The following is a 17,199-nucleotide window of genomic DNA, read 5'->3' on the forward strand; positions in this document are numbered from 1 at the left end:
TCAAAGCTGCACAACGACACTGGAACAACCACCGGGGCTTGGATCTTTATATATATATATATATATATATATATATATATATATATATATATATATATATATATACCCCCCTCACGATTTATATATCTGATGAGAGAGGAAACGCGGATATCTGACTGAAAGTTTACCTGGGCTTCCTGTGTGGTCTAAGCAGAGTAAAAGTCAGTCATTCGTTATTTGCGCTTCGTGTCGGGTCCCAGTTTCTGTCCCTCAGGTTGTCACCTTGCAATGGTTTTGAAATAGGCTGACAACTTTTTTTTTTTTTTTAGATTTTACTTAGCTTTAAAACATCCAAGTTTATGCGGGTCTTGAGATCCTCTTGAGATAATAATATTAATATATGAAAGCAACATACAGGTCAGTGTATCTGTCGATGACACTAATTGTTTATACATAACCAGCTCTGTAAAAATACTTTGCTTAACCAAGACTTGGGATTATGGGCTACTGACATTTTTTATTTTGAGCTCTCAAAACTGAAAAGTTTGAGAACCAGTATTTAAATGATTTAATGTCATGCTAAGATTTGCACACCCCATGAAACGTTTCACATTTTGTCACGTTACAAACTTCAATATATTTACTGGGATTTTATTCTAGGGCAACTGTCTGTATAGTTTTCAAGATTTTCCATTGGTTTTAAGTCTGGACTTTGATTAGGCCATTCTGGTACTAATGGGAGGAGAAAAATATAGAAAATCAATAGAGAATTGGGAGTTATTCAGCAAATTTCCAAAGTATCTTTCAGACAGTGTTATTCTATCCTTGTGTTTAGAAAATGATCACAAGTAAAGTAAGGTAAAGAAAATGCCAGGAATTAGTATTAGTATTGTTTCATCACAGTTTTTTCCGAATGTTGCACTGATGTAAACATAAAATTATGTCTAAAATGTGATGAGACTAGTATTACATTTATCAAATCTAAAGGATATCAGACTTGTCAGATATGACAATAACAAGTCTGGGAAACCAGGAAGAAACCAGTCATTTCTCCCTAGTTGAGCAATGACTGATGTGCTTCAAGGTAATAATGAATTTCTTAAATTAGATCCAGCCTTTAATCCGAGACTTTAATTCGAGGACGTTGTGATTTTCTTAATTTAAAAAAGGCAATGAGCTCCCTCTAGTGGTGAAAATCAGCTCTTAGCGTTTTATTCTTTACTCCTGATTGTTAATCTCTCTCTGGATTCTGACATCCTCTGGTTGTGTTTTTGTGAAAAAATTATCTGTGCAGCACAGCAGATCAATGGCTTATGCATAATATAAACATAAAACAAAAGTGTTGATAATTAACTGGCAAGGAAAGGCTGTAAACCACTGTTGATTAAGAGTTTAGATTCAATTTAAATCCGATGTACCCAGAAATTTGCTTAAACAGTTTAAACAGATATAGGAGCTCAACAACTGCTGCCCTCTTCACCATGTCTTTATATTTATTTTGTATTTATCTATTTTTTTATGTTTTTTCTTAGGTGCCAAAATCCCAACGTATCCTTTTCTATGTTTTACATTTTAGGCAGTTTTTCTTACTTTTTTGGCAATGGGTGTGCTCTCTATTTCTGCCAAAATAGTTACATTTTCACCATGTACTTAAACCACGAGTTGTTACAAATGTCCGAAATGTTAAGCACTTTGTAACACTTTTTTTTTTTTTATAAATACTTGTTCCATTGATTAAATTTGGCCCAGAAATGATGTGCCTTCCACTGTGCTTCACATTTCATAAAGTTATTTCCTTATTTTTGGAGAAGCTTATGCCTCTTTTTCTTAATTTATTTTTATTTTATTTTTGCAAGATTATTTACATGCGGCTTCACATTTCAGACTGGTCATTTTCTAACAATCTGCTAAAACACGAAACATCGCCTTTCTGTCTGCACTCCTCATTTTTGAAATCACATTCCTATACATCCAAGAATTTGACTTTAAATTTTTTGCATACATACATTCAGCACATGCACAATGCCCCATAATCTGGGTTTGTAATAAATGTGAAAATTCCAAAAGAAACTTCTAAATGTCACTTCATTGCCTAAACTGTGTTTAATCACCCTGGATTTATTAAATCTTATTAACACAGATATCTGTCAGCAGTTAATCATTATCTCCTGAGCTGGAGAAAACATTGATACTGTCCTATTTGGCTTTAATTTAACTTTTTTCTGATTTAAATGAGCCAGAAGATGTCTATGCGAATTGAAAAGTAAACTGCTCCTGGTATGCAAATAAACACTGGTGAAGTGCTGCTCTGTGTAGCTACACAGAGCAGCACTACACCAGTATTTCCCACCCTGCAACCACAATGCATCTCTTCTCTTGTGAGAAAAAAAAAAAGTTCTTTTACATGGTCTCTGACAAAATAATCATAAGATAGTCCAAGGCTGTTCACAGAAATCTGTTTTTCTTTTAGAAGTTGGAGAGAAGATCCTGGAAGAAATTATGCAATACAATGTTATTTTTTAAAAATTGTATCATATAATCATAAAGTTGACATAGACAGCTTCATTTGTATATCTTGTATATCAAGCTATTATCATCTGAAATTATGTAAGCTAAGTGCAGTTCTTTGAGATCTCCAAAACAAACACACACATTATCTCTCACATGAAAGGCCAGCAGCTGACTCTTGAAGTTTCACGAGTGGACAGGAGTGTTGCGCTTATAAGGCCATGGGGGTTTCACGGTAATTACGCCGTTTCAATGGGTTTAACCATGAGTTTCTAACCCGTGACGGTCATGAGGAATTTTGTTTGCCCCTTTCTGCTCTCCCACATACTGAGGAAAGGGTTTTGAGGAGCGGAGGAGCACAGAGCTTTGGTGGCCACAATCTGAGAAGGATCTCCAATCTGAAGGAGTGCAGCCTGGCACCAGGGAATTATCAGGTAAGATTATTCTGTTGTTGCATAAAAGTAAAAGTTAAAGTAACACAGGACTTGGCATAAGGTGAAGGATTATACTTAAATATGTTTCAGGAATATTAGAAATAATTGCTTTAATGTGCAGACGATAACTTTGTTCTTAACTGGAAGAGGTGTTAATGAGAAAAACACAGATTTATTTTGTTATATTGCTGTTAGAGGTTGTTTATCCTATTTGTATTTTTTCCCCTCAGTTCATTAAATGTAGCAAGATATGTCAGTTGTTCACAAAAAACTCCCAGCGTACATTAACAAAAATATTAATAATGTAATATGTGGCAGTGCAACATTTACCATTATTAGAAAAACAGACTTATGGTTTAAATTAAAATGAACACATAGAAATATTCATAACTGATCAGACTTTCAACTTTTTTATGATAGCATCGCTTTTTGGGTTACATTTTCTGAACATTCTCATCTGAAAGTTTTTTTTTTTATTCTGGTTAATCTTCATTCAACCAGTATAGTGTGATAATTGGCATGTCCATATGGTTATTTGAATTCAATATATGCTCTTTTACAAGCATGCAAAAACACAGACAAATTAATTCCCTGGTTGAGAAAATTAACTTTGACTACTTCTAATTTTGAGGCTGTCTCTGGTTGACTTTCAGCTTGATGTTGTGCAATCGTACAGCCGGAATGCCTCGTGGAGACTTCAACGTCTACTTTGCCAGCGGACGGAGAGGATATGTCAGAGCTGAGGAGTAAGCAGATTACTTATCTGCGGTTGAATGAATTATCATCTAGAAAAATCCTGCAATATATTTTGAGTTGAAAGATTTGTGGGGAGAGAGAGGGTGACTCCAGACTAAAAAAAAAAAGTGTCATCACTTCCAGGGCAGTCGGCATAGGTCTTCTGGTCGTTGTCCTCGCTGGCCTCTTCATTCTAGGCTGCTGGTACCTAAAGAAGAGGAGTGGCTACAAAATAATCAGGGTGAGACCGTCTCACTTTACTTAAATCCTCTTTTAATTTTTAAATTTGTAACTCATTTTATGTTATCCACATAGGAATTTATTACCTATATATATTATCCTTTGTTTCACCTCAACACTTCAATGCAGAGCGTGGGCTCAGGATCTGCAGGTTTTACAGGAGGCCAGTACTCAGAGCCAGGGACTTCAGCAGACAACAAAATGTCTCTTTCTGACTTTGGCAGCTTCCGATCAGTGGTAAGGGTTGAATAGTTACATTATATCCTAAATGGTCTTTTCTTTTTTTTTTCAAAGAAAAACTCAAAAGACTCAAAGCCCTTCTGAGAACAGGAGAGTAGAGCATGTAAAGCCGATGCAATGCAGTGGATGCCTGAGGGAGATTATTATGTCACCAGACTAGGCTGAGGTATTAAAAATGTCTCATTCCCAAGGGAAGTGTGGAACACACTGGGCAAGCAAGCATAGGGCCGGGGCGCTCAGATTGAAACACTTACCATACAGCACCCTCTACATTTATGAGCACCCTGAGTAATGACATGTAAGCTTTGAAATAAATGTATCTTTTATTTCAGAAGGAAAAATTTTACTACTCGGTGTAGGGAGGAAAAAAAAACGTATTAAGAAACTACTTTTTTAGTTATTGTCACCCCCCCGCCCCCACCATCCCCAAACCAAAAAAATATTAAATTTCACAAGACTGGAGCATGCAGAGAGCAGGATCTGTGAAGAATTTTCAAAGAGTAATTCTTCAAGATTGTGCACGGTTTTAAGTTTTGTCTCCCATGATGCCAAGCACTCTTTACAAGGTTCTCAAGACCCTGAAAGAAAAACAGGCCCATGGCAACACTGTGATCCCTCCACTGCACTTAAAAGTGTGCATATTCTCTGCATGTTCATTCTTTGTTTCACATCAAACCCATCTCTTTAAAAAAAATGCCTCAATTACATTAATTTTGCGTGATTGTGGCTTAGGTGATCATGGGAAAAAACTTGAGATTTCTTACATGGCTGAATAAAAATACTGAAATTAAAAATTGACTATTTAGTATTCCTTTGTGAAACAAAATCAGCAGAATAAAGACCTGAATCAAGGGCGTCTAAGAGCAGAGGCCACTTTATGAAAGTTGTGGGGACAGTTAAAATTATTTGTTGAGGTAATCATTTTTACATTGTCAATGCATTATAATTCTCTGCAAATCAATCTTATTGCATTCAGATGTTTTTCAAACTCTGCCCTAGGTTCCTAATGCTCCTCCAGCCTATGAGAAGATTTCTTCAGGACCACTGCCACCTCCTTATTCCCCATAAGTGAGAAAGACCAACATCTACAGAGAAACGCGAACATGTGAAAACCAAACTCAGAACTTGTTGGATAAAATGTCAAGCTTCACTGTCGACGCACTTCATAAATGAATGGCACCTACAGAAAAATACATTGTTTTTCTTGCTTTGTAAAAATATTCTTATGAATAAAGATGAAACATACAATCTAGGCTGTTTCAGGAAACAAGGATTGCAAAACACTTTTTTTTTTTTTTTGGGACAGTCGCATTGTTTATTTCCATGCAATTACGTCCACAGCTGTTCAATGAAAATGTACCTAGTAAATATCTTTTAAAAATCTATATGGTAAAAATAAATAAATGTGATTCCAAAACATTTACATGGACTCAAAGATATTGTAAAAATGTATCTATTAGTTCATATTTCTACAAAAAAAAAGTAAATGTAGTTTTCAAAACAGTTACTACTTGAAAAAACATGACAGATGTAAAAGAATGTAGGCAGTTGTAATTAGTATGAGACAAAGCAACAACAGTAAACCAATTATTACACCTTAGACAAATATCTAAAAGGCTGAATAATGTCCCCTACTTTCCACCTTTCTGATTTACTGTGATAACTGGCCAAATGCCACCTCTGACAGTCTGCAACATTAATGTTTCAGTTTGAACTCCAGAAACTCAACACAATCCACCGTTTTAGTGTGTTAACAGCAGGCTCATAAGAAAGGTCATGTAATCGAGTTGTGAAATTTAACTGGTGCTTAAATGTGAGATGGATCAAAGCAGCCATAACTAGAGAACATTCAAAAAAGTTGGCTCAGTATTGGTTTGCTGCTTCACTTAGTCTCCGTGATGAGGCTGTAAAGTGGAATCATGTGTTCGTAGTAGCCCACCGGAGCTGTTGGGGGTGACCACCAGAGCGTCCCGGGGTTTGGGACACGCGGTCTTCTCTGGTTGATTCACCTGACACTGATCAGTGCTCAACACGGCACCATCAGTGCTGGTGAGCAGTTTGGATGGTAAGCTAGCATGCATACCCAGTGATGATGACTGCACAGAGTTTGTTTGAAATGCTTGGTTAGTCAATATAACAGGTGGAGTGATGCTGCTTTTTGTCATCAGTGATGTATCTGGTGGAGTTGAAGTCAGAGTGGTGCTAACTGGTGGTGCAGACGCCGCAGATGCCATTTCGAAGGTGCTGATAGTGCTTCCAATTGGCGGAACAGTAGCGACGGGCAGTGCTTGGGTCCTGGTTGCTGTACTTAAGATTGGTGGGACGGCCACTGTTGGCAGCTCTTGCGTCCGAGCTCCAGAGAGTGCAGGCTGACAAACTGGCAACGTTGTTTTGAGTGGCGTCTTTCTTGATGCTGCTTGCACTAAACTCTGTGGCTGAGCAGCTGAGGATGTTGCAACTTTAACTGCCGTCTGCTCTGGACGTATAACAGATCTGAGAGTTGCTGGTGCATCCACACAGTGGCCAGAAGGAGAACAATGCAAAGCTGCGGGAACTGGGGTGACGGGGTTATGCAAGGCACCAGTTGATGAGCTGGGTAAACCAGGTAGGGATGACAGAGGTCCCGACAATCTGGACAAGGAGGTGGATACTGTAGCTGAAATGTTAGTTGGTGTGGCTGAACCACCAGTGACCCTGATTGTAGCAAGTCCTGATCCAAGGGAAGGAGCAGTAGTTTTACCTGGGGAAGCCAAAATAGGTACACTGGCTAACCTTGGGGGAGAAGAGATCAAAGTGGATGTACATACTGGAGGCAACCCAAAGTTACATCCATGTGCAGGTGAGAGCCTAGGCAGAGCTGATACTACGTTTGTTTTACTGGGAATTACTGATGAGCCCAAGCCAGGTGTTCCTGTGAGTCTGAATGGCATAACATGAGGAGTGCCTGTCAGCAAAGATTGACCAGTGCATGCTACAAATGGAGAACCTACAGTTGGCATGCTGGGCAGCCTGACTGCAGATTGGGGTAAACCTGGTGCCTGAGGACTCACAATGACAGAGCTAGATCCTTTAGGGGGCAAAAACGCCTCAGAGCTAGTAGAGGTGGCAGCAGGCACTTGTGGTGCAGAATTAGAGATGAGAAGGACATGACTGCCAGGGCCCAAACCCTGGGGAGGGACTATAAAGCATGCGTTATTTAGGACAATCTGCGTGCCGGCTGTAAGGTGCGTGGAAGTGTTGAGGATTATCCTTTGTGTAACTGGGCCAGAAGTGGAGGCAGAGAATGTTGTGGGTGCAGAAGAGAGGAGAGGAAGGGTTTTATTACAGGATGGTGGACCTGCCTCGCTCCTGCCACTTTTAATATGCAACAGCTTTGGGTCAAGGAAAGCTGCGCTCGTTTGGGCCGGGCAATTGGAAGTGGTTACCTGAGCTGGACAGCTGCCGGACAGTTTAGACGCAGGGACAAGAAGTTCTTTCCTTTTTATGTTTTCCGCAGGCAGAATGGCAGCAGTAGACAACGGGCAGCTTGTTTGTGAGATCACAGAAGTGGAAGGGACACCCTGTGCTGGCGAAACAGCCGAGAAAGAAGTGCGAGTGTCAAGGTGGGGGGAACAATTTGTAATGGTAAATAAATTTGTTATTGGGACCAGTCCAGCTGTGGTGGGACTGTATGAGCCTGATATCTGGACTGTTGAGGCCTTCGAAGGAGAATGCGACAGAGCACTGACGGTCTGGCCGACTGTTGTCGTCTTTCCTAGTAAAGGAACCGGAACACCTGGTGAGACAAATTAATGTTAAGAATGTTAATAGGGGTGTAATTGACATAATTTCCTACAATGTTCAGAGTGAGCTGTTTAATTGAGTCTTGAAACAATATTTTTAAACTTTGGCTAAAATTTTATGACCCTTTCAAAAGTTTTGCACATAACTCTTGAAATGAATTGATAATCTTCTCAATCAAACAAACACTTCAACATAATCACACAACTAAAAAGCTTTCGAGTGATTTGTTAAGCTGCTAAAACTTAAAAGAATTGACATTTAGGCTTTCGATTGCAACACTTGACAACGGGTTCTGCTGCTGTTACTGTGGATACGTGTTCGATTTCACAACAGTCCACCTGAGCCTAATTAAAATAAATGAACGCAGCAGGGCGCCTCTCAGTCTCGCTCGTCAGACTGATAGCCAACCACAAAAGCTGAGATTGCAACTGCATGCAAGTTGTGGGGAAGGACAGAAACATTTCTGAGTAGGATGGAGAGCACAGTATCTCCACATTTTATTTAACTTCGGCAATGCAGCAAAACTTTTTTTTTTTTATGAAAGAAAATAAAAAGCTATAAGTGGTGAAAGCTGGAAGATTTGTGTGTCATAAGAAAAAAAGCTTTACGAGAGCACCATAAAGATTTAAAATCTCATATAGAGCTGCAGAAACATTTGTTTAGCTCTTCTAATTTGTGCTAGTGTTTCTGGCCGGTTCAGTGAGGCAATTTGAAGTTTTTAAATCAAGTACTTGACTTTTTAAGGTTCTTTCATGAGGTTATGGGCAGAACTGACATAATTTTGAATTGTAAGATTCAGCAAATCCTCCTGCCCCCCACAAGACTAGAATGCCACATTTGGTCAATGCATCTAACATTTTAAACACCCAGGAGATTCTGAAAACATCCAACTACAAGACTGAACTGTAAGTGATTGCAATTACAGCATTTCGATTTTTATAATCAGCCAATTACAATCTGTGTAAAAAGAGACTGTAAACGTGGTTTCAAATGAGGTTTACTTTAAGAGAACCTACCTGGTTGGACGGTACTGTTGCTGGCCTTGGACAATGCGTCTGAGCTGACACAGGCAACAGGCTTGGCTGAACTTATACCCATTTGTAGAGTCGAACTTGATAACGGAGCGGTCGTGGCTTGTCCACTCCCAGCTCCCATCATCTGCTTCGATATGGCCCCACTAAAGGTGGTGGATGTTGTCACTGTGGGCTGGCCAACACGTACGACTCTTGAACCGGCGGCCGACTGCGTGGAAGAAGGCGTCCCTTTTGACGAGGGTTGGTTTGAAGACACTGAAGAAGTTGAAGTAACGAGGATATATTTAGTAACCTGGGAGATCTCGTCTGTATTGCTGCGCTTTACACCAGTCTTGCTGATGAGTTCCTGTGCTGGGACTTTGGAAACACCAGAACTGCTGAGGGACGGGACGGCAACCTTGTTTTTCAAAGTGGAAGGCGGAAAAGGAGAACCGCAAGAGGCCGTGTTCACCAGTTGGGAAATCTTGGTTACAACAGTAGAAACTGGCGCAATGCAAGAGGCTCGACTTAAACCAGCAGCAGTGCCTGTTGTCTTGCTTGCAAGCCCTCCGACAGGAGAGCTGCTTGTGATCGCAGTTGGTGTAGAAATGGTGGCAGTGTGAGGGGCTGTTAATACTGAAGGACAATGCTTCTGGGTTTGGGCAGTTGCCCCTCCTGGAACATGAGAGGGAACCGAAGAAGTGTGAGTTGTTGAGGTCTTGGACACAAGAAAGGCTTTTAACTGAGGAGATATAGTAATGACAGGACTTGTAGGGAAAGACCCCAGCGAGTTCTGCTCTGAAGACGTCTGGACTTTGACAATCCCCGTGTTGCCGCCTCTAGTCGTCACCAATATGGACTGAGAGTCACGGATGCAGACGGTCTTCAGCTCCTGCTTGGGCTCTGTAAATTTAACAGTCTCAGCAGTGGCTGCTCTGGCAGCAGCTGTGACAATGGACGGGGTGGGCAGGCCGCCTTTTAGTGTGCTGGCTTTAACAGTGCAAACCTGCGCCCCCTTAGGTCTGGTGGAGTTCGGGGTCCCTTGTTGCAGAATGGGGGAAGTGGAGGGTGCAGGATTCCCCGGCGTCCGTGCATCTGTAAGCGGGGCGACCTGCTGAACAGGGATTTTGCCGTCAGGAATGCTGAATCCAGGCACATCCGTTGATATACACACAGGACTGGTCCCTTTGGAAACTGGAACCTGAAGGACATTTGATTGTTGTGGAGTCACACCGGTTGCCTTGGTTTCATTCTTCTGAACAAGATGGCTGAAAGGCAGAAACACCACCTGCTGCATTACCTTCTCTACAGTTTTCTTATCCATAACAGAATGAGCAGAGGGATTGACTGGGCTCCTGCTGCTGCTGTCTTTTTTAACAAGGTGACCCACCCCCTCTGAAACCTTACACACCACTTGGACAGGACTTTTTGGTTCAGTTTGGGGTACTGCACCCGGTGCCGTTTTAGGAAGAGCTCCTGTCGATACAGTCTGTACTGGTGCTTTTGTTGTAGTCTGTTGGGACACCTGGTTATTAGAAGGTTGTGCTTTTGACGCTTTTGGATTAGTCAATGCAGACCCTTTCAGCTGCCCATCTATATTGGATAAACCTGGGAAATCTGTCGGTCTTCTCATCAAGGTCACTTTGTTGCCCACACTTTTGGCCAGCAGGGTGGGAATGGGCGTGTAGCCCGGGGGTAGTTTACACGTCAGGTTGAGGGTGGGAGACGTGGGCGACGCTGACGTATGTGGCGATATTCCAGCCGCCCACGTCGAATCGCCCGACTGACTCGTTGATATTAATCCAGATCTCGTTTCTCTTCTCCAATCAGTAGACGTAACACTGGTGAGAACACCTTGAGCAAAACCTCTCTCTTTGCTGGCCAGAGGGAGTTTAAGGTGGTTTGAAGGTGCACTAGTCAGAGTTTTCTCTGCAGCAGACTCTGCAGCAGACTCTCTGGCACTTGCTAAGAACACAAAAGAGATTCTATGTTAGAGATAAATTGACAGGTTATCATTCATAAAAAGCTGAATTGCATCTGTTGGTGTGAGTGCATGTCATATTACAATCTATGCTGCCATCAGATCAAATGAATCGTATTTGCATGCAAACATTTCTGACTGCAAAAGTCTGAAAGCCAGCCATCTGTTATGGTTGACCAGGCATTATGTGTAATAAGAAATTGAGTCTTGTTACATGTAACATTCACAGCCCCCTGCTCTCTTGTTAACACCTGCCAAATGTGCAGTTGCCTCGTCTCAGACTGAGGAATGTAGAAAAAGCCAACATTCTAGTTTACCTCCACTCCAAAGGCCTCTGGGAACGACGTGTTCCTGGTCTTCTTCTTCTATATCTCTGCAATGAATCTTCTCCACATCTGTTTCTTCGTAGCCGTCGTCATCCTCATCTGATGATGACGAAGATGAGGAGGACGATACACACTCTTCGCGTACAAAGTTGTTGTACTCTGGGTGCTTCTTGAACTCGTCATGTTCCTTCTTTAGACGAAGTCTGAGCGGAAAACGACACAAAACAAACTCACTGAAAACAGAACAGCCGAGGTGAAACAGAAAAAGATATCGCAATTAGTAGCAGCTCTTTTAAACTTTTAAACATTTCTGACCTGTTTCTTTGGTAGGCCTTAACAAGTTTTGGTTCCCAGGGTAAAAGCTCATTCAGAAGTCTGATTAGAGTACTGTGGAGCTCTTTCACTGCTTCTTTCCTGTAGTACCATCGGCCCTGTTGGTTCACACACAAAGATTTAAAGGCAGACTCAGTCGTTATTAGTCTGCTGATGTGGAGTAAAACAACATTTTTTTGACAGAAGAGTGGTGACCTCCTACCGGTCTCTTTTTCATGCTCTCCAGTTCGTCGAGCTCATCTTCAGTCTTACTGATCAGCTCTCGCAGTTCATCTAGATTGCTGCACACCAACTTCAGAGGACAAGGAAAGACAAACCGATGAGAATTGGAGAAAATGTATAAATGTTTTCATTTTTTTATGTTACCAATTAGGGTTTGAGTTATGGTAAAAGACTACCTTGAATGTTGGTGCCAGAGGAGTTTCTTCCTTCGCTTTTTTCAAAGAATTGGGGGTTTTTCCTACAAAGAAGTGCAGTGGTGACTGAACTACTGTGGTATCATTTTAGAATAAAAACAAATGTAAAGCTTAAAAAATAAAGAAATAAATCACACACCTGTTTTATACTTTTTCTTCTTGTCCTTCCTCTTGATTGTTGTGGTAACCCTTTGAACTGCAGACTTGGCAGCCTCGCATGGCAGCGGCCTCAAACTGTGCAGATGCTTCTGCTCTCCTTTCACTCCTGGCAGCTGTTCCCTTGTTCGCTTTTTCTTCCGCTTCTTTTTCTTATTCCAGATTTTGTCATCCGGCCTCTCCTCCCTTAAGCGTCGAGTCGTCTCAGAGGACGAATGAGTTGCTGGTCTGGACTTTCCGCAGCAGCGGACGTCCTCCGGAGATTTAGAGTCACAGAAGTTTCTTTTTAAACAATCCGAACAGGGAGATGTTTGATGTTCCCGAGCAGATTTCGCCTCCTCCATTTTGACCCCCAGTTTACCTGGAGACGAAGGCGAGCGGCCAGTGTAGCTGTGCTCGGCCACGTTCAGGCAGGGATCTGCCGTTTCTGCTTTGATAGTGTGCTCTGAATCATACGAGAAGACCTGCTCCTGCATGGATGATTGCTCATCTGAAATTTCTTCTTTCAAACTCACTTTCACCTCATCTTCATCAACATTTCTGCCTTGCGTGAGGAATAGCGAGTTTGCGCATATTTTTACATTTAATTTTGAGTCTTCACAGGAGTCGCCATCAGTGGACTCCGATTCAGAAACATCCATTCCCGACAACGATTTGAATCTGCTTTTATCGTCTTCTCTATTTCCATTCTCCTTTTTAAAAACTGCAAGTCTCCCTACTGTTTTCTTCACGGAATCTTCAGATTCGCCTGTATCCATTGGGCTGCCATGACAGGCGTCGTTTTGATCCAACTCGCTCTTCACTCCGTCCGACCCATCCCCCTGGGTCCCTTGTTTCGTTTCAACTCTCCTTACCAGCACAGAAGGGAAAGGAAAGGCTGGAGGAGCGCTAGGGCTCTGGCAGTAGATCCTCAGGTCGGCGCCGCAGAAATGTGGGAAATGTATGTAGGCGTTCTCTTTGCTATCGTAGCCCAAAATCGACTCCCTGCATTCATGGATGGGCTGCGCTAGGACAGCGTCCTGCACGTCCTTCTGCGTCTCATACACATGGTCGCACAGTCCCTTGAGAAGCCAAACCCGCTGGTAGAAGGGCAGCAAATGGAACGGTTTCTCCTCCAGTGGACTCGCCTCCCCCAGGACGCTGAAGAACTGGTGGCAAAGTCCCAGCTGCTCCGCCCGACGGGGCTGGTTATGGTAGGCGCCGACGGCCCGATACCACCCCATGACGCGCTGCCTCAGCTCCGACTCCCAGCGACGGTACGGCAGCGCGGGTCGACGTTGCAACGTGGCTCTCCTCTGCGGCGGGGACAGCAGGGAGGACATGACTTTGGACAGGAGCAGGCTGCAGCGTGGCATCAGCAGGCAACGCTCCAGTTCGAAAAACACAATCTCAGGGAGGTTGAGGGCGGTCTGCGCAAGGCAGAGGAAGTGTCCGATGGCAGGCAGCTCCCATAGGGCGCCCACGGTGTGCGGGGCGGCCTGCGACAACAGACTCTGCTCCCACTCTTCCACCTCTTTGGCCGACATTTCTTCCGCTTCTTTCTTCTCGAGCTCGCGTTGCCTGGAAAAGCAGCAGACATGAGCGGTTTATTGCTGCATTTACTTCTTCGCCAACAGCGTTCATACGTCTTTAACTTTTTCACACTTTGTCAAATTACAACCACAAGCTTCCGCATATTCATCCGGCTCTTTATGTGACAGACTGACTCGAAGTGCTGCAGATATGTGAAGTAGAAGGAAATATAGCTTGCTTGTGATTTGTTAAAAAAAAAAAGAATCATTATTGAACAAACGTTATAATGATGACCAAAAAACAAATAGGTAATTGATACAGTTGCAGAGAAGTTAAAAGCAGAGTTAGGTTACACAACAACATCCCAGCTCCAATCCATCACCCAAAAAATGCAAAGAATGTGACGCAACTGCAAATAAACAAAGACGTGGCAGTCCACCTAAACTGGCAGGCCTGGACAGCACTAGTCAGAGATGTAGCTAAGAGGCTCCAGTTAACGCTGGAGAAGCTGCAGAGATGCACAACTCAGGTGGAGGGATTTTATGTCGGCAAGACAGCTGTTTGCTGTGCACAAATTTGGTCTTAATAGAAGCACGGCAAGAAGAAAGTTGGAATACAAGAACAAAATTTTACTTTCCGTCTGTAATCAAAAATCAATATTGCTCATATTCATGACAGCAGCATCATGCTGTGGGTTGGCTTTCCTTCAGGACAACAATCACAAAGATTGGAATGGCCCAATCAAAGTCCACACATAAATTCAATTGATGATCTGTGGTAAAACTTGAATATTGATGGTCGGTGATGATTGCCACTGAATCTGACCGAGCTTGACTTATTTTGCAAGGAGAATTGTGAAAATTTCTATTTTTAATCATGTAAACGGAAATGTGCATGTCTACAAATTTGCAGCATTCCACTTGCAGCAGAAATGCTGCAAGTGGAATGCACACTTGCAGCTGGAATGGTAATGAAAAGCAGTTCTATTAAGCACAAAGTCAGAGGACTGGATAGAAATGAACTTTTCAAATATTTGTAAAAAACTTCTCCAAACCATGTGCTTATCCTTATACTTTATAATTAAGTCCTACTTCCTGTTGGTATATCACATAAAGTACCAGGGGGAAAAAACAACAAAAAACATTGAAGTTTATGTTTGTAACTTTACAAAATGAAAAAGAAAAAGATAAATAAAATAAATCCACTCACCTCTTCTCCTCCTTGACCCTCTGCTGTTCCTCCTGACGTAGTGTCCGCACCATGACAGACTCATGGCCACCGCCGGTAATAGTAGCCAGGTACCGAGAAGCCTGCCTCCTTCGTGTAGAGGTTCCCCCAGAGCCTCGCTCCTCCTCTGCACCAAAACGACCTTTAGAGGTCACTGCCAGGGACGTCTTTTCTCGCAGCACTCTGGCGTGGCACATCAAGATAATATTCTTACAGGGGCTTGAAGAACAGTGATCACATGGTATGTCTGCAGTAATGTCAACTGAAATTAAACTGTGTTTTAGATTTACACTATTTCAAGCAGTTTATTTGGGTTTCTGAGCAACTTTGTTGCTCTTACCTGGAAAGTAATGTAAGCTTCTGCTCCAGCATGATTTCCAGCTTTTGAGCCTGTTTGGATATCCAGTGGTCCACCCCATAGTATCGGTAGCAGTTCTCTAACATCAGCCTGAAGTCTGCAACAAACTCTGTTATGTTCTCATACTCCTGGTTTATAAACTTCTCCTCAATGCGACGCAAGCACATCGACTGCCTAAGCTGAGCCTGAACCTGTCCCTGAACCCCTTCGATGCCATGCTGCGCGTCATGGTGGCCGATGGGATGGAGAAACGTGCTGGTTATCCCTTTGTGCTTGTCCAACAAAAAGACTGTGAATATCTTATAGGCTTGCTGAATCTCGTAGTTCATATCCTCCTCAAAGCTGTTGCTGTTGGTTGAAATGCAGACTTCAGGCAGCGAGAGGTCACCGCTTGGAAACGCAGACAGGCTATCTTCACCAGGACTGCTTAACGGTACCACAGCCTCTGGTTCCCAGGTGCCGTTACTGTGTTTTTCTTCGGATCTGGTTATATCTCCAGAGTTACTGCTGATCCATTTCATTTGCACAGGCATGCGAGCCGTGGGCTCCAGAGTTGCAGAGTTCTGGTCTGTCACAGTTGGATCTGTCATGTCCTTCTGATCCATGGCACAAACACCTGGGGAGAGAAACACATATTGCCAATGGGAAACTTTAATGTGCAAAAACACTCCCATCTAAATGGAAGCTAGATCTGCAAAGTGTGAAGGTGCAACTCAGAAGATAGGAACCGAAAGAAATATTTACATCAGTGACCCAATTTAAAAAGTGACATTCACACTTTACATATTGGCAGTCTGCGTTATGCATTTCTTTAATCTTTTAATTCTATTCAGACCAATAAAAACACAGAATTGAGTTTTTAAAAAGAGTAGAATATTGGAATGAAAACTAGATTAGTCACTCTTTATTCTGTCTTTATTAACTATCCAAATCAATAGCTATATATATTGATATAACTGCATATATATTTAATTTTTCAGACGTGAATTACTGAAATAGAGGAGCTTTTCACAGATATACATCTTTACATAATTTACTGTTATGTACTTTAATGTGCCAAGCCTTTATATAACTAGAAGCAACTAAATCACAGCACTTATAATTCTAGTTCATAGTCAGAATCCCTGTCACGTAAATGTCCGCATGACTGACTTTATGCCTCTCCTGCACCTCTTCAAACTTTTCCTTTCCCAGGATTAACAGCTAGTGAGGCTAAAGTTAGCAACAGCAAGTTAGCTAATAAAACAAAGCCGGTGAAAAAGTTTGAAAAATAAATCTACCTTATCATATCTCGCATATGAACGCATGCAAAAGGGGAGCTAAACAATGCGACCATGGGCAAACTTTGGTTGCTTCAACAACATACCTTGACGTTTTCAGTGGGGCTTCTCTCAAGATAGCTCTTAGCAAGCTTAGCAGCCACGGCAAGCCTGCTAGCTAGGTTAGCTGGCTATTGTCTCTCACTTGAGGCCTGCAATTGCTCCGCTCACCATCCATAGTAAATGTTTTTTTAAGTACATTTAAGGTCCAGCAGGTAGAAAGTTATACAGCCTTCTCAGTGTCGTCATCGCACGGAATGATGTCAGTGGTAGCAGGGAAAGCTAACAGAGCATTAGCCGAAGTAACACTAGCTGATTGTCTGATAATACATAATAGTTAATTTTCCACCACCTATGAGACTAATCACAGGTTGTCAAATTTACGTCTGCTTAAAAATCTCTGCGCTCACTTTAGACAGTTTTGCAGCATGTGTCGCGTTCAGAAGCCCTGCCGATTCAGTCTGAATAGTGTAAAACAATACAGAAGCGTCCAGTCCACCAAAGATGCTTTACGTCCACCCGATGCAAATGTGTGCACTGTGACGTAACGATCTCGTTCCTGCGTCACGCAGGTTTGTTTTCATTCCGGAGGAAGCCCAAAGCCTGTTTTTTTCATACATTTGATAATGATCAGCCGCT

At 42.3% G+C, this 17,199-nt stretch overlaps 2 protein-coding genes across 4 annotated transcripts; one reads left to right on the forward strand and one right to left on the reverse strand.

Annotated features, from left to right (window-relative positions):
* The first annotated feature begins 2,813 nt into the window (after window positions 1-2,813).
* On the forward strand, window positions 2,814-5,559 carry mlana (melan-A). Its single transcript, XM_007568674.2, has 5 exons — window positions 2,814-2,921; window positions 3,575-3,667; window positions 3,801-3,897; window positions 4,026-4,133; window positions 5,136-5,559. The coding sequence occupies exons 2-5, from the start codon at window positions 3,579-3,581 to the stop codon at window positions 5,202-5,204; spliced, it is 363 nt and encodes a 120-aa protein (XP_007568736.1). The 5' UTR covers window positions 2,814-2,921; window positions 3,575-3,578; the 3' UTR covers window positions 5,205-5,559.
* Window positions 5,560-5,669: 110 nt separating this feature from the next.
* On the reverse strand, window positions 5,670-17,099 carry brd10 (bromodomain containing 10). 3 transcript variants are annotated; one of them, XM_016680065.1, is made up of 10 exons: window positions 16,971-17,099; window positions 15,224-15,857; window positions 14,866-15,066; window positions 12,128-13,704; window positions 11,971-12,032; window positions 11,775-11,864; window positions 11,555-11,670; window positions 11,231-11,442; window positions 8,936-10,897; window positions 5,670-7,911 (listed from the first exon to the last, which is right to left on the reverse strand). In XM_016680065.1, exons 2-10 carry the CDS (start codon window positions 15,844-15,846, stop codon window positions 6,023-6,025), a joined length of 6,732 nt encoding a protein of 2,243 aa, XP_016535551.1. In that variant the 5' UTR covers window positions 15,847-15,857; window positions 16,971-17,099; the 3' UTR covers window positions 5,670-6,022. The 3 variants fall into 3 exon arrangements, with proteins under 3 accessions (XP_016535551.1, XP_007568749.1, XP_016535553.1); XM_007568687.2 differs by having other exon boundaries at window positions 16,608-17,099; XM_016680067.1 differs by lacking the exon at window positions 16,971-17,099 and adding an exon at window positions 16,522-16,587.
* Between the last annotated feature and the right edge of the window lie 100 nt (window positions 17,100-17,199).

This window comes from Poecilia formosa, unplaced genomic scaffold, assembly GCF_000485575.1.
Source record: "Poecilia formosa unplaced genomic scaffold, Poecilia_formosa-5.1.2 Scaffold6, whole genome shotgun sequence".
Taxonomy (NCBI): domain Eukaryota; kingdom Metazoa; phylum Chordata; class Actinopteri; order Cyprinodontiformes; family Poeciliidae; genus Poecilia; species Poecilia formosa.

Excerpts from the sequence above, each read along its gene's own strand:
- mlana (XM_007568674.2), top strand. The coding sequence starts at position 3,579 with ATGTTGTGCAATCGTACAGCCGGAATGCCTCGTGGAGACTTCAACGTC. Across the intron at positions 3,898-4,025 it reads GTGGCTACAAAATAATCAGG|AGCGTGGGCTCAGGATCTGC; the intron begins GTGAGACCGTCT and ends ACTTCAATGCAG. Across the intron at positions 4,134-5,135 it reads TTGGCAGCTTCCGATCAGTG|GTTCCTAATGCTCCTCCAGC; the intron begins GTAAGGGTTGAA and ends ACTCTGCCCTAG.
- brd10 (XM_016680065.1), bottom strand. The coding sequence starts at position 15,846 with ATGGATCAGAAGGACATGACAGATCCAACTGTGACAGACCAGAACTCT. Across the intron at positions 11,443-11,554 it reads AAGGCCTACCAAAGAAACAG|ACTTCGTCTAAAGAAGGAAC; the intron begins GTCAGAAATGTT and ends TTTTCCGCTCAG. Across the intron at positions 7,912-8,935 it reads CAACAGTACCGTCCAACCAG|GTGTTCCGGTTCCTTTACTA; the intron begins GTAGGTTCTCTT and ends TTGTCTCACCAG.